Raw genomic sequence first — 14,307 nt, 5'->3', positions numbered from 1 at the left:
TAAATAGAGGAGTTCATTGTCCAGTCCCATCTATCTATCACCATTATACTAGTGCAGCTCTCCACAAAAATAACAAAAATAGTTGGGGGTCTGAGGTTCTTGATTGAATACAAAAGTCCTTTCCACCCCTCCAATGACCAGCCTTACAAGATAAAGAAGCAGAGGGTATGTGGAGGGCAGTGAGGAAACTCTGTAAGAGTTGGTTCATCTGTTAACCTTTGCTGCTAGCAGTGTGCTCTGCCAGGGTGAAATGGTTCTTCCTTTGACCTTTCTGAATCAAGCATTGCATCAGGAAGGGGGGAAGGAATTCAGTACCATAGTCTCTTTTGGTGATCCTTTATATTGTTGACCTGGCTGAAAATTGTTCTGTGGGTTGGACAAGTTTAAGGATATTTTAATGTGGACAATCAAGAAAACAAAACAAAAACTAAAAACAACCACCTCCACTGCCACAACACCCCCCCACAAACCCCATTGAATAACAATTACAAATTCTGATGACAGATCGCTCAGACTAAATTTTAATTTCTTCTCTAATTTATGGTAATTATGTTTTTTTCAATGCTAAGTTATGTTATGGAAAACTTTTCATTTTAAAACCTGTGATTATAGTTAAAGTGACTACAAAAGTGTCATTGTGCTTCTCTTTCATTTGTGTGATTTATATGTCAAAAGATATTTTTTTTTCTGAGCGTCAGCCCTGAAGATTCAACCTGGAATCTGAAACTCAAGCTGTGTTCTTTCTGCCTTTTACTTCTTCCTGAGCAATAGATTCTGCAGTCAGAACTTAAGTGGCAATTCAACTGAAGATACTCAAGGAAGAATGCTGTCTAATATAGTATTCCCTATAGTATCTGTTTTGGCTATTCAGTGCTAAGAGCTGTAGAATCTTGCTTTTTTTCAGAAAGTAAATGTGGTTAGAAGATGCATGTAGCAGACACTCAAACAGAGGAGCTGGTTTTGTATAATCACTATTATTGCGAAAAGAAAAGAATTTCTAAACTCGTATTTCACTTTTATTTGCTTTTAAAGTACTTATATTTTATTATTGAAATACATAACATAGTTAAAATAAGCGTGAACACTTTTGAGTTGCTTCCATTTTTACTAATTGTTGGGAAAAGAATATAAACTTTTTTTTTCAAAAGAAGCACTGAAGAGAAAGGTGGTGATTAAAAAAAATGATGGTCCAAATATTTTAATTGAGGAGAGAAGCTCATTGCAAGCTGAAGGCCTGAATATATTAACAGCAGACATCTGTTAGAATTAGGGAACCTACACATGATGCACTCCTCTGGACCTTTGGGTCATTAGCGACCAATGTCAGACAGGAAGATGCTGCAGTTATGTGGTGGCAAAAGTTTTGGCTTTGAAGCCTTTAGGTTCCACTCTCTCTCCTTATTTCCCCAGCCCTTCTTGGCTCTATGGAGGTGAGTTGCAGGTGCATGCCCTTGCTCCTTTGTGGTTGAAAGGAAAAACGAAAGAGGTAAATAGGAGAGAAAAGGCTAATAAATCTAGGGAGGTAGGCAAGGAACATTTCTTATAGAGAGCCACTTAAACGCACATCTCCTTGTTCTGTCTGTGCTACTTTGCATTAATTAGTCCATAGAGTTTAAGGCCAGAAGGAACCATCAGATCATCTAGTTTGGCCTGCTATATATCACAGGCCTCTAAACGCCACCCAGCCCAACAACCAGAATTAAACCAAGTGTTAGAAACCTGAGGAAACTAAACTGTTACGCACCACAAGGGGAGAACAGGAGGGACCAAGGTGCATTGATGGCAGGGAATTTGTCAAGTGTGATGCTCTAAACTTCTATCTCCAGCAGACTTGCTCTCCTAAGTCTATCTCTAGCTGATTGGCTGGGGAGCTGTTAGGTGCTCATCCCTTTTGAAAATCAAGTCTTCATTGCCTCCCATAATATCCCTATGGGGTTTGCTTCGGTATCACTTATTTCAAAGTATTGCTGATACATTGGACACTAATGCTTAGTGACTCAGATGGGAATCCTTACCCTGGTCTTTGCTATCTTGTGTTTCTAACCACATGTATACTGAGGCATGTTCTGAACTAAGAATTGTATCCATCCTAGAAGCTGCTAAGCATTTTAAGGCTTGTTTCAGCTTTTGGAAAAATCAAATCTATTCTAAATGAGGAATCATGAACTTTAGAATAGAAAGTAAAAGCTGTTTTTGTTTTTGTTGCAGTAACAGCTAGGGACCCCAATCAAGGGTCAAGGCCCTATTGTGCTTGATGCTGTTCAGATAAGGGGAAAAAAGGACAGTATCCTGCTCCACCATTCACAATCTAGGATAAGCCTCTAACATTTGGGTTTAACAGCCACTGCCTAAGTCTTATTCCATAAACTAGAATAAAGTTTTAGATTTTTTTGTCTACCTGGAAATGGGGAGTTGTTTAATCTAATGTAGGTTTTAACACAGCATTGAAGTTTCTTCCAAGGAAGGACCTATTGCTTATAAAATGAGAATAAATTGGTAAATAAATGTGATGGGAAATTTGTCTGTCTTTGTTTTACATTCAGAAGTGTATAGCACAGGGTTATATTATAGCTTGAATTCTCAGAAAAGATTCCATAGTGGTTTAGAAGGCTATTTCTTTGGAGCCAGAAAGAAATGAGAATTTTAAAAAGATCCCGCCAACAGTACATAGAGACACTGTTTAGCAACATTGCTGGATCACAACCTCCTGCTCTTACAACTTTTTCAACCCCATTGGGTTGCGGGGAGGTTGGTTGAGGAGTAGGCGCTACCTTTGGTTTGTTTAATTTCTGTAATATTTCCCCTTATTATTCCCCTTCCGCTCTGACTGCCACATCACTTGAGTATTTGGGGAGGAAAACAAAATCAGTGAGTCCTCAGGGCCGAAACCTTTGCCAGGTGTTTCTGCCCATTGTCCATGTGATGACATCCAGTGAGTCAGTGCTTCCAGATGGGTCTATCAGAATTGCATGGTCAAAGCTCATAGAGAAGAATTCAACTTTGTTTAGTACCATGTCTATGTCTATGTCTCTGTCAAAGGACTCCTGCAATTGTATTACATTATTGGTGGTAGAATACCTTAATTATTAATTACTATGAGTACTAAGAGAATTGCATTTTATCTGTTAAGGATTTTAAATTTCTGTTCCACTGTAAAAAGTAATTATGTAAAATAGCACCTTTCTGTTGTTGTTATCATTTATTGTATTTTGTATTATAATAGTGTCTAGAGACCCCAAACATGTCCCCATGGTGCTCCTACATACATAGCAGCTGACTACTGAAGACCCTGATCGTGCAGAGATCTCACGGTGGGCAGACCCTCTGCCCCTGTGTGGAACTCTATTGACATCAATAGAGCTCTTCAAGGGTCTACCCACATGGACCTCATTGCAGGACTGGGACCCAAATGGGCAAGACAGACAAAAGGTGTGAGAACTCCTTTTCTGCTGAACAGATCAGTTCTGTGTGTGTATCAGGTCATGTCTGCCTACTTCAGTGACAAAAATCAGTTTTTCTAGACTCTTTCTAGTGCATTATCAACGAGATCGTTTACAAAGCTACAGTCAGTTACGCTCGTGCAAACCACTTGAAATCAGTGGAATTACACAGGTGTTACCCGGTGCATAGTCTGAAGAGAGTGCAGTTATCTAGGTGTCCCTGAAAGCAGAATTTGGCCTGCAGAACCTGAATTTGACCAAGAAGGGTACCCAGATCGAGTTTGCATGGATGGCAAGTAGAAACAGAGCACACCTCATATGGAAACCCATAGTGCCATGTTTAAGGAGTTATTTTTCAGAGTCGGAACCTCACCTTAAAATTGCTTTCACTACTTTGGTGATTTAGGTAAGGGTGCAGTGGTTAGTCTTGTAGGTGTGATGGCATTTTCCCTAAAATACGTATATATCTTCTCTTGAGATTCAACTATTGTGCACGAGGACTTTTCTACATATTCAGAATGGATATTTTCTTCCTAGTTTATAAGAGACAAGTAAAAAAAAAATAGTTACCACAGTGACTGGCCTGGGCACTGTTCCACAGTAGTACAGGCCTGGGTATATATATGAGAATTTTATACAAATACATAGATATCAGCATCAAATAAACAGATAGCTTGTGCTACACCTCCTGACTACGGGAGATAGACTCAGCCAATCAAAGGACCTGAACAAACACCGTATGCAATAAACTGTATGGCCAGTTCTAACCAACCCATCTTGAAATCTACACTGAATTTTCTGTGGCCAGGAAGACTATAAATAAATGTGTCCAAATTCATCTACTTATTTTCTAGTTAGTATGGATTCACCTTTCTTTTTCTTCAAGAACACCTTTGATCTGCGTGGGAACATATTTAGAATTGTCTTGCACATAGGAAGTTCAGCAGCTACTATTGTTGTTTCCCATCACTAAAATGGTTATAGTGATACCAACCTTCCTTCATGAAGTGCTTTGAGATCTAGATTAAAAAGTGCTACATCAGAGCTGAGCATTATAATATTTTAAACCTGTAATTTTCAAAAGGGCCAGTGTTAAGCCTCCATCTCCACGGACTTTCACTGGGATTTGGGTGCCTGACTCCCTCAGGCCTCTGACAGTCTCAGCCTAACGTGATAAAAATGTTCCTGCACTGCAGAGGTGGTGAAATGCAGTTCCAAAATGCCTATGGAAGGAGCCAGGTTGAGCGTGCATCCACTCCAAGGAGACGTGATTGCTGTGCCCACATTCGTCAGTTGTGACAGGGTGACCTTGCACAATAGGGTCATGAACGGGTGAGTGCATTTAGCTAGCCATCAGGGTTATTTTAGGACTTTTGTGATTTCCATTCCCGTTAGCTTCTACAGCCCAGAAAGAGCCTGCTTACAGGCTCTGCATCTCTCTTCCCGAGGCATGTATAATCCTCCATAGTCACAATCTGAGTTTAGTTTAAAAAACCACTATCAAGGTGGGATTTTAAAATCTTATTTTTACGTTTTAGATCAGAGATTCTCAACCAGGGCTATGCCTACCCCAGGGGTACACAGAGATCTTCCGGGGGATACATCAACTCATCCGGATATTTGACTAGTTTTACAACAGTATACATAAAAAGCACTAGCGAAGTCAGTACAAACTAACATTTCGTACAGACAATGACTTGTTTATATTGCACTGTATATTACACACTGAAATGTAAGTGCAATATTTATATTCCCATTTATTTTATTATGTGGTCAAAATGAGTCAGCAATTTTTCAGTAATAGTGTGTGGTGACACTTGTATTTTTATGTCTGATTTTGTAGGCAAATGGTTTCTAAGTCAGGTGAAACTTGGGGGTACACAGGACAAATCAGACTCCTGAAAGGGGTACAGTAGTCTGGAAAGGTTCAGAGCCACTGATTTAGAATATCCCCTTTTAAGCTTGATGCCCAAATCTGTAGTGCTGAGGTTGTAAGCATGGCCAATGACTGGGGCTCTGCGGTGCAGCTGCAATACGCACAATAAAAGTGTTACTAGGTTGGCCCTTAAATGATTTTGAGTATTAAACAAAAAAAGCGCTGCATCTGGCACTACAATAAATACTTTGCATTGATTAGCTAGCATGTAAAATCTTCAGGAGTGCAAATACTATCAGTGAAGTTTGATCTAATTGTCAGGAGCCCAGCACAATGCTAGCAGGGTTATGCAAGCTTCAGCCAGTTGTGCCAGTGTTTCTCAGTCCTGTGGCGTAAAACAACCTGCTGCCATTCCTGTTCTCTGCCTCTCTCAGCGGCCATGCCAGATTGCATGGTAATGTTGTGATGGGGATATTGGGTCAGATCAAATTCACATTCCCCTGCGAGCAAAGCAAGGATTTGAATTCAGTTTCCAAGGGGGAGGGAAAGGCTGGCGCATCGTGCCATTGAGCCAGCTCTCTTCCCTTCCCACTAAATGTTAACAGTTGTTCCGATTGCAAACATTTCAAGCCTGATCTGTTGAAAGCAGCGGGAGAGCTCCTGTTGATTGCAGTGGTTCAGGATCAAGGCCTTGTTGTACTATCCCTGCAAATCGAAATTACGGTAGTGTCTGATTTTATTTCCCTACCAATTTAAGGAATCAATTTACTGGATATGTTCATGGAAGTATCTTCTCTCAGGGAGGGGAGATGCCCCCTTCAGGAGCACATTTTATGATGAAATCTATTTTGGGACAAAAATCTGGATTTTTTTCAAGTTTTGTTTAACTGTGGAGGCCTGTGGTCTGGGAGAGAAGGGGGCAATTGTTAAATGAAACAAACAGATCTGGACCTTTCTGTGTTTCGATTTCGGATTCCATGCTGAAGGAAGGAGCTGTGAGGGCCCTTTTTTATTTAAAACCCAATAAAAGAGTTACACAGTAAATCAAAGCAACAACAGTGCTTCTCTTTCTCACCCCTTCCAACCAATCAGCAATGAGTAGATGATAGTACCGAGCTCTTACAGCACTTTTTATCCATGGGGTTGAAAGCACTTTACACAGGAGGTGACTATCATTAACCCCATTTTTCTGATGGGGAAACTGGGGCACTGATGGGGTGGGGTGATGTGACTTGCCCAAGGTCAGCCACCAGAACCAGTGGCAGAGTCAAGAATAGAGCCCAGGTCTCCTGAGTCCCTGTGCAATGCTCTAGTCACTAGACCACACTGCCTCCCATCTTTTATTGGTCCATTGTGGCTTAAAGCTTCCACCCCAACTGTCTGAGCCTGCTCAAATCCTTTGGCTTTGCAGTGTTCGCTAAGGTTAATGGGTTTGGGCTGCTTCAGACCAGGGGAGGGAGAGCATCTCAGAGGAAAGAAGCCTGTGCAGAGAATGTTCTGCCAGCTGCTCCCTCTTTTTTATATCAGAGGGAGTGGAGTGGGGGTGCGCCCCTTCTCATCTCAATGTTACTATTTTAAAATAAATATTTAGGAAGCAAACATTGTGTCAATGCATTTTGCAGTCATTAACAACTGAAACAATTGAGGTTGAATAACCAATGACTTGATTCAAGCCATGTCGGTATCAGAGGCTACAGTAGACCTTTAACAACAATGTATAGCTTGGTGAAATCTTTTTTTTGTTAACTTATCAAATGTTCCAAGTCCCCATTTCAAGGGACATGCAGAGAGTTTAAAAAACAAAATATAAGGGGGAGTGGCAGAGAGATGACAATCCCCCAAATAAACTAATAGCCGTCTTCTCTGACAGAATCCTGAGCAATGAGATGAGCATTACACTATGCTCTGAAAGGCAATAAACTCTGGCTTAGTCACACCAGCTCGGAAAGTGAATTTCTGGGACAAGAGTCTTCTCCTGAGAATGCCCTGCTGCCACACCGTAAATCTTAGGGACTGTTAACTTGAGTGCGTCACCTGACAACACTTTCATGATGACTCAGTGAGAGGCCAGGTCTCCCAGATAGCCAAATTTTGAATAGTTCAGGATTTTATAGATCAAATTAAATAACGAACTGACCCTGGAATGGATAGGAAGCCAGGGTACTTGTTGAAGAATTGACGGAATATGTTTCTTGGGGCTAAATACTATCTAATGGGCCTTCTGCACCAGCTGTAGCATCCAAGTGGTCTTGGAATGTAGCTTAATGGGAAGTGCGTGCAGTAATCCAATCTGGAAGTCAGAAAGGCAGTGATTACTGTCATGGGATCTGGGTTTGACAGAAAAGGTTGCAAACGTCCAAATGCTGGGTGCTTCATGTGTTGTTTGTGTTTGCTTCCTCATTGCGATTCACACTTGTTTCCTCTCTTTCCTGGCTGCACTCCCAGCTCCACAGTACACTTTTCCTTCTTAGTGCCCTCAGTGTTCCATTTCCCACCCCCGTCCTACGAAACTAAAAGCTCCCCCATAGGAAAGCGTTATAATGCCAACTCTCATGAATATCTATAATCCACTTTTTATCCAGTGTCTTGATGAATTTAAGACTGCACCATCGCTCGGAAATCTGCCAGCTAAGAGTATCTGGTTGAAAGCATGACTCTCTGGCTTGGTATGCCATGATCCACTATGTCATCTCTCATCAAGGTTTCCAAACTGATGCGAATACTAGAAGTTACCCTCTGTGCTTGAAAGAACTATGTGTGTGGCCTGCTAGCCATTGGTCATTGAGGGAAGTGCATTCACTATCTTGCACAGTGTACAGTATGGTTAATAATTAGCCTTCCTAAGTGAAATCTTGTGCAAGGAAATTATTAGAAGCGACATATTAACCATATAATGTTTTGGAAGGGTGCTGGATGGCAGTCATAATTTCTGCTGCTACAGTATGTTTAAAAAAAGGACAATGAAGTAGGCGCTTTTTGTTGGAAAAGAAGATTTCATGTTATCTGTGTTTGCAGGCTTTCTGGCTCATATGCTGGAGGAATCCTTGCTGCGGGGGTGTTTTCATTTTCTCGTCTAACATGGCAGTGGTCCATCACAGCAGAGGTTTTTAGCTTAAACAATCTGTTTGTGGGGCTGCTGATGGCACTTACTGTACATTTTGAGGAGGCAGCCACAGCGAAGGAGAGATCAAAGGTAACCTGTTTGGATCAAAGTGAATATTGATTTTAAATGTATTTGTCGTGTGTGTGGCTTGTTTGTTTTTAATTATTTTGGTTGGTTTAAAAATTAAGGGCCAGCTCTTCAAAAGTGCTAAGCATTTATTGTTCTGAATGGGAGCCACTGGGTGCTGAGTACTTCTGAAACTCTGGCCACACCAGGTAGGAGCCAAGCTCTTAAAAATACGGCCGCTTACTAAGGGTCTAAGTTAGCATTATTGAGTGCTGTTCAGAAGGTGGGGTGGAAAATTACGATGAAAGAAAAAAACGGCTTTCATTGAAATTTTCTGCAGAAAAGTGCAACTTTTTGTCAAAACACTGAAAAGTTTTTTTGGTTTTCAGGCTCTTATTTTTCAGTTAAAAGTCTGTATTTTGGATGGAGACCAGGAATTAACCACAAAAATCCTTGTTTAGTTGAAAACCCAATGTTCTGTTGAAAGTCTGGATGGGAAATTTTGATCAGCCCTAGAGCTTTGAAAATCTCGCCCATAAATTTCACATTACATACTTCATAAAAATGGCATATTCAAGCAATTTTTAAAAATGGATAGTGTTTCTCTTCACTCTCCCAAAACACGGGGACATCACATCTATTCTTCTTTTATAAACTCTCTTTTTATGACCACTGTAAATTCTCTGAATACATTTATTTTTAAATAAAAGTAGCCTAGAATTTTTGAAGTTCAGACTAATTCTGTGCTGCTGTAATGGATCTTCAAACCATACATGTTCTCTGGTTTGTGACAGATGAGGGAGTTTTTATTTGGCATTAAACATCACTAAGAGCAATTGTTTTATTGGTTACTACCATTTCTGGATTGCTGACTGCTAAGTTCCGCAAAGATGTCATTTGACATTTTCAGAGCCACCGAACGCAGTGGTTCTCAAACTTTTTTTCCTCACGAAACACTTGAAAATTGTTGAGGGTCTCAGCGGACCACTTAAAGATCTTTCCAAATGTTGTTTGTACCGTTTGCTTTGGATAAAAACGCTATATAAAAAAAACTTAATAATAATGAACTTTTTTTCTATGAATAAAAGCACACAACTCATATTTTAATATCAGTAGTTTCTTACTTTTCTAATGCGATGGATGTGCCCACTCCCCCTCACCGCGGCAGCCCCTGAGCTGGGGATGGAAAGGAGTGGGGTCTCTCCCCTGCCACAGCAGCCCCAGAACTGTGGCTGGGAAGGAGGGCTCTCTCTCCCCCGCAACCCTGGAGCTGGGGAAAGTAGCCTCTTTCTCTGGCCGCCGTATTTCTGCACGTCCCAAATTCCCCCACCCCCTCTTCTCACCCCACTGCCCCCTCTCACCTAACCCCTATTCCCCCCCAAGGCCACCATGTCACTTACATGTGGTGTCTTCTCCAGGGTCCAGGCACCTAATTAGTGGAGCAGCGCCTGCGCAGCTCCACTAATTAGATCGGTGGCCCTTCATTCTCTTGTGTGCAGCTGCCCAGGCATGCACCTTAGAGGGAACTATCTGCGGACCACCTGAATGGAGCTCGTGGACCGCTGGTGGTCCACAGACCACAGTTTGAGAGTCTCTGGCCTAACAGTTTCAGATACCCAATTTCCAGAGGAAATTAGGATCAAGATTTTCAAAAGTGACTAATGGTTTTGGTGGCCTCAACTTTTGGTGTATCCTACTATGTACACCAGAAAGGGGTTAGTATTTAGAAGGCAGGTGCTCAGTACTTCCTGGGAATCAGGCCCACCCATTTGACACCTCAAGCTCATCACCCAAAATCAGTAGTGACTTCTGAAAAACATGGTCTGGGTGTCCAAACCTGTTAAGCAGGTTTGAAAATCTCAGATGTATTAGTATTGCAATGATGCAAAAAAAAATCCTTTATTAATGGTGAAATCATATTCAAAGTAAAATGCCAGACTATTGATAGAAACGCACATCCGTGTTGGTATTATTTCATCACTCAGTGAAAGCAAACATTCACATTGCACATCTCTGCCATTTTAATGGACTATCATAGAAAACCATGCCATGGTTCCATTTTCAGTGTTAAAAGTGCCTGAGTAGCAAGAGACAACAGCGCCTGACCCGTCAGAGGAGTGCGGAAGGGCAGATGATGTAGGGCAGATCCTCAGCTGGTAAATTGTAGCGCCATTAACTTCAGTGAATCTCTGATGGTTTTCACCAGCTGAGGATGCACCCCACTGAATAGAAGTAGGCTGGTGGTAGGCATATATTGCAGACAAAACGTAAGACAGACCAAAGGAGATAGGTAGACAATGAATTCAGATAACGGGAATGTTTGTGGTTCATGTGGCAAAGATTAAAGGTGGTGACTCAATGCTCATATGAAGCTGCTGCTGAAACTGTCAAGAGTTTTGCCATTGATTTTAGTGGGGCATGTTTGGGGGCATGTAGAACATGTGATGTCTGGCATGGGAGAAGGTTTTCTATCAGCAGGAGCTTGGGGTGGCCACGTAACAAAGTCGTGAAGCTGTGAGCAACCCCACTAAAATCTTGGGCCTAAGCTGTATGTGTTGGATGTGCTACTTTGTTATAGAAAAACTATTTTAGAAATGTTTTAATGCATTTTATTGGTACTCTCTTGAATTCTCTTAGCTTATGAAGCAAAGGTGCTTAAATTTAAACTCTGATGCCAGCTGTGAATGCCTGAGAGGGAGAGAAAAAAATCATCACCAATAAATCTTTAAAACCACTGAAACGATCTAAAGTAGTTTCTCTGTCTGTAGTAAAATCATGATTTTAGAGTCTGATTGCTGGGGAATATTCAGTGCTACGAGCGATCTCCCTTTTCCAGCACTGTAAAGTTCCCTTTTTAGCCCTCATGGGTTGTGAGATATTGGACCACACACCTGTCACTACTGTAGGACTGAATATTATTTATGCTACGCCTCAGACCAATGTAATTTTAGGGGAAACTGCATGTTTGCGGGGAAAAAAGGCAGGTTGTTACAAGCTGCTGAGAGATTGGGGATGGTAGAAGCACTCCCAGTAGACAGCGGGTAGGTAAGGTGATCAAAGGTCCATGATACATGCAGTTAACTACATAGATAGGCAGCTTATCACTCTGGCTCTGCAATTTATCATATAGATACTACAATCATGTACATGGTATGACATAAATACCACCACCACATCTCTGTGTATACCTATATAGATGTCAATTTATAACCATTTTAAAAAAATGGAGTCTGAAATAGTTCTTATAGATTTCCAGTAAAATAAGTGGCATACCTCTATCTAGATATGTGATATTTTCTTTGTAAATATTTATTGAACATTACACACAAGATAGCTGCCTTTCCATTGTAAGAATACCCCGGATAACATTGATGCAGTTTCACTGTGAGTATATTTTGCAGATTTTTCAGAATAATTGTAAGTACTTTCTTCCTTTCAGATATCGAAAGTTGGTGCCTTTTGCTGTGGGCTTAGTTTGTGCAATCAGCACACCATAGTGCTTTATGTGTTGTGCATTGTACTATGGGTTCTGTTTCAACTTTTCAAACTGAAGGTAGGTAACTTGTCTATTGCTGAGTTGAATATTAAAGATTGTCGTTTCTCTAGTATACTCTAAGAGCAGATTGTAATTCTTATATTTGAACACTTACTGCTTTCCCTTCTGACACTGATTTTATATTGAAGTATGTGTGTATGGATGGCAACAGTTCATGATATGCCTAAACTAGTGAATCATGATCCACTGACAACATAAAGTCACAATCCATCTGTCTGGCATCCCAGCCGAGGATTATGACTTTGAAGCTGTCAGTCACATGAGCATTCTCAGAGCTGTCCATTTCTATTGTAAACTCTTTGGGACAGGGACCCTGTCTTCTGACCATCTACAATGTAGCTAGAGCATTGTTAGTACTGTGATGAGCAGGGTGGCGGAAGTTCCAAGTGTGTGGAAGTATGAGCATATTCTGTGTGTAAAATGACCTTCCTCAGACAGAAGAGTAAATAAAATTGATGGTGACTATAGTCCCTTAAGGAGATCAGAGAAGTGTAGGAGCAGTCTGGACCTCACAACTCAGAGCTCCTGGTGGCTGACGGTGGCATGCAAATCCTTTTAACCCACAGGACTAGTCTCCATGTACTGACTTTCTCCTGCTATTCACATCTCAATATTACACAACCTCTCTGCAGCTTTTGACGCTGTCAGCCACATATGGCACGGCTGGAGTAGACAGCACAGCAGCTCCAGTCGTTCCTCTCCAAAAGGACTCAACTTCAACATCTCTCTGAAACTGAGAGGGGGATGAGATGCCATAGGCTCTGCTGTGAACAATACACCAGCAACACCATACTGCATATCTCATTTTCCACAAATGCAAGCAGCACCATCTCAAGGATGTCACAAGGTCTGCAAAAGATCAGCTTTCAGATGAAAAGCATCTGGCTCAAACTCAACCTGGGCAAGACCAAAGTGATACTTGTCTTAAAAACTAGTTGAAACACTGTCCTCTCCTTCCGTCAAAGTCCCCTGTTTGCCAAAGTTGTATAAAATCTCACGATTCTGTTAGATTCATGGTTAAATATCGCTAATCAGGTAACATCAGTGGTGTTTTCCCACCTCCGGCTTGCTAGGAAACTTTGCACATTCCTCCTTGGTGAGGATCCAGCCAGAGATCAAACATTTCTCACTTCCAAACTGGATTGCTATAAATCATTGCCTCTGGCTGGATATGGATGGAATGCAGATGCTTCAGTTTGCACAAAATGTGGTGATCCACTTCAATAATAATAATAATAATAATAATAATAATAATTAATAATGCCTAGCTCCTACATAGCGCTTTTCGTCAGTAGATCTCAAAGCACAATAAGAGGCAGATGATGTGAGCACATCACTGCTGTGGCTTCAGTCCTTCCACTGGCTCCCAGTTTGCTTCCATTGCCAGTTGAAGATCTTGATCCTGACCTTCAAAGCTGTCAACTGGTCAGGTCCTGATTGCATCAGTATCCATGACCCAATAAAACAGCTGCTCTTCTCTGGGACAAGGCAGCGTACTGAGCCCAGGGTGAAATGCATGAGATCTGGGGATAAGATGTTCTGGCTCCATGGGTCTCATTTTCTAGAGGAATGATGCAGAATCTGACTATATTCAGCACATTTTGTGAAGCCCTTTTTGCCAAAATGTTTCCACCATAACTGGCATGATGATGATTTAATTTTATAATCAACATATATTCCTTAAGCAAAGCCTTTTTTTAAACCAGAGGTGGGTGAAGAATAGAAAGCGCCATGAATTCCAGTAGGGGAGCTTGCCATACGGATTCAGTGTACCTCGGAAATGCTTTAGATATCCTGGTGTTCCGTGCGACAGAAAACCCTATAATAGACAAGTTATTTGATTTAGTAAAATGTCTTCCGAGATTTATCTACCTCAGTCTTAAGGAACTTTAGCCACCAATTTTTAAAGTACATTTCAGTATGTGGAAGGTTGTTTTAAACATTGTCCCATTGTCTTAAACATTGTTTTAAACTCTCCCAAATAAACTCAAATATCAAAGGAAATATTTTTGTTTGACTAAAATGTAATGAATGACCCCCCCCCCCCCAAAAAAAGCAGCGTGAAATATTCAAGAGTGGGATTTTCAAAAGGACTGCTGCTCCTAATTCCTTTAAGCACTTCTGAAAGTCTTGCATGCCTAACTCCCTTAGGCATTTTCAAAATCCCACCCCTGAAGTTGAGCGATCCAGTTTATCCGTTATGATCATGATAAAGTAAATGGCAGAACTGACTCCTGATGATGATGTAAGCGGTTACATGGGAACA

General features: G+C 41.1%; 1 protein-coding gene across 10 annotated transcripts in view; it reads left to right on the top strand.

Moving 5' to 3' along the window:
• The window catches only part of TMEM260 (transmembrane protein 260), a 144,332-nt gene that overhangs the window by 113,630 nt on the left and 16,395 nt on the right, over positions 1-14,307 (top strand). For 9 of the 10 annotated variants that reach the window (XR_006282378.1, XR_005293549.2, XM_038405786.2 and 6 more), the window contains 2 exons: positions 8,332-8,509; positions 11,925-12,038. Coding sequence is in view for 8 of the 10 variants with exons in the window: in XM_038405786.2 (XP_038261714.2) it covers positions 8,332-8,509; positions 11,925-12,038 (292 nt within the window). In the remaining 2 variants the exon portion in view is untranslated. The remainder of the gene's footprint in view (positions 1-8,331; positions 8,510-11,924; positions 12,039-14,307) is intronic. The other variant, XM_038405793.2, reaches the window with a different exon arrangement.

Source organism: Dermochelys coriacea, chromosome 6, assembly GCF_009764565.3.
Source record: "Dermochelys coriacea isolate rDerCor1 chromosome 6, rDerCor1.pri.v4, whole genome shotgun sequence".
Classification (NCBI taxonomy): Eukaryota; Metazoa; Chordata; order Testudines; family Dermochelyidae; genus Dermochelys; species Dermochelys coriacea.
The sequence above is the reverse complement of the archived record's forward strand: the minus strand, read 5'-3'. Positions and strand labels throughout refer to the sequence as shown.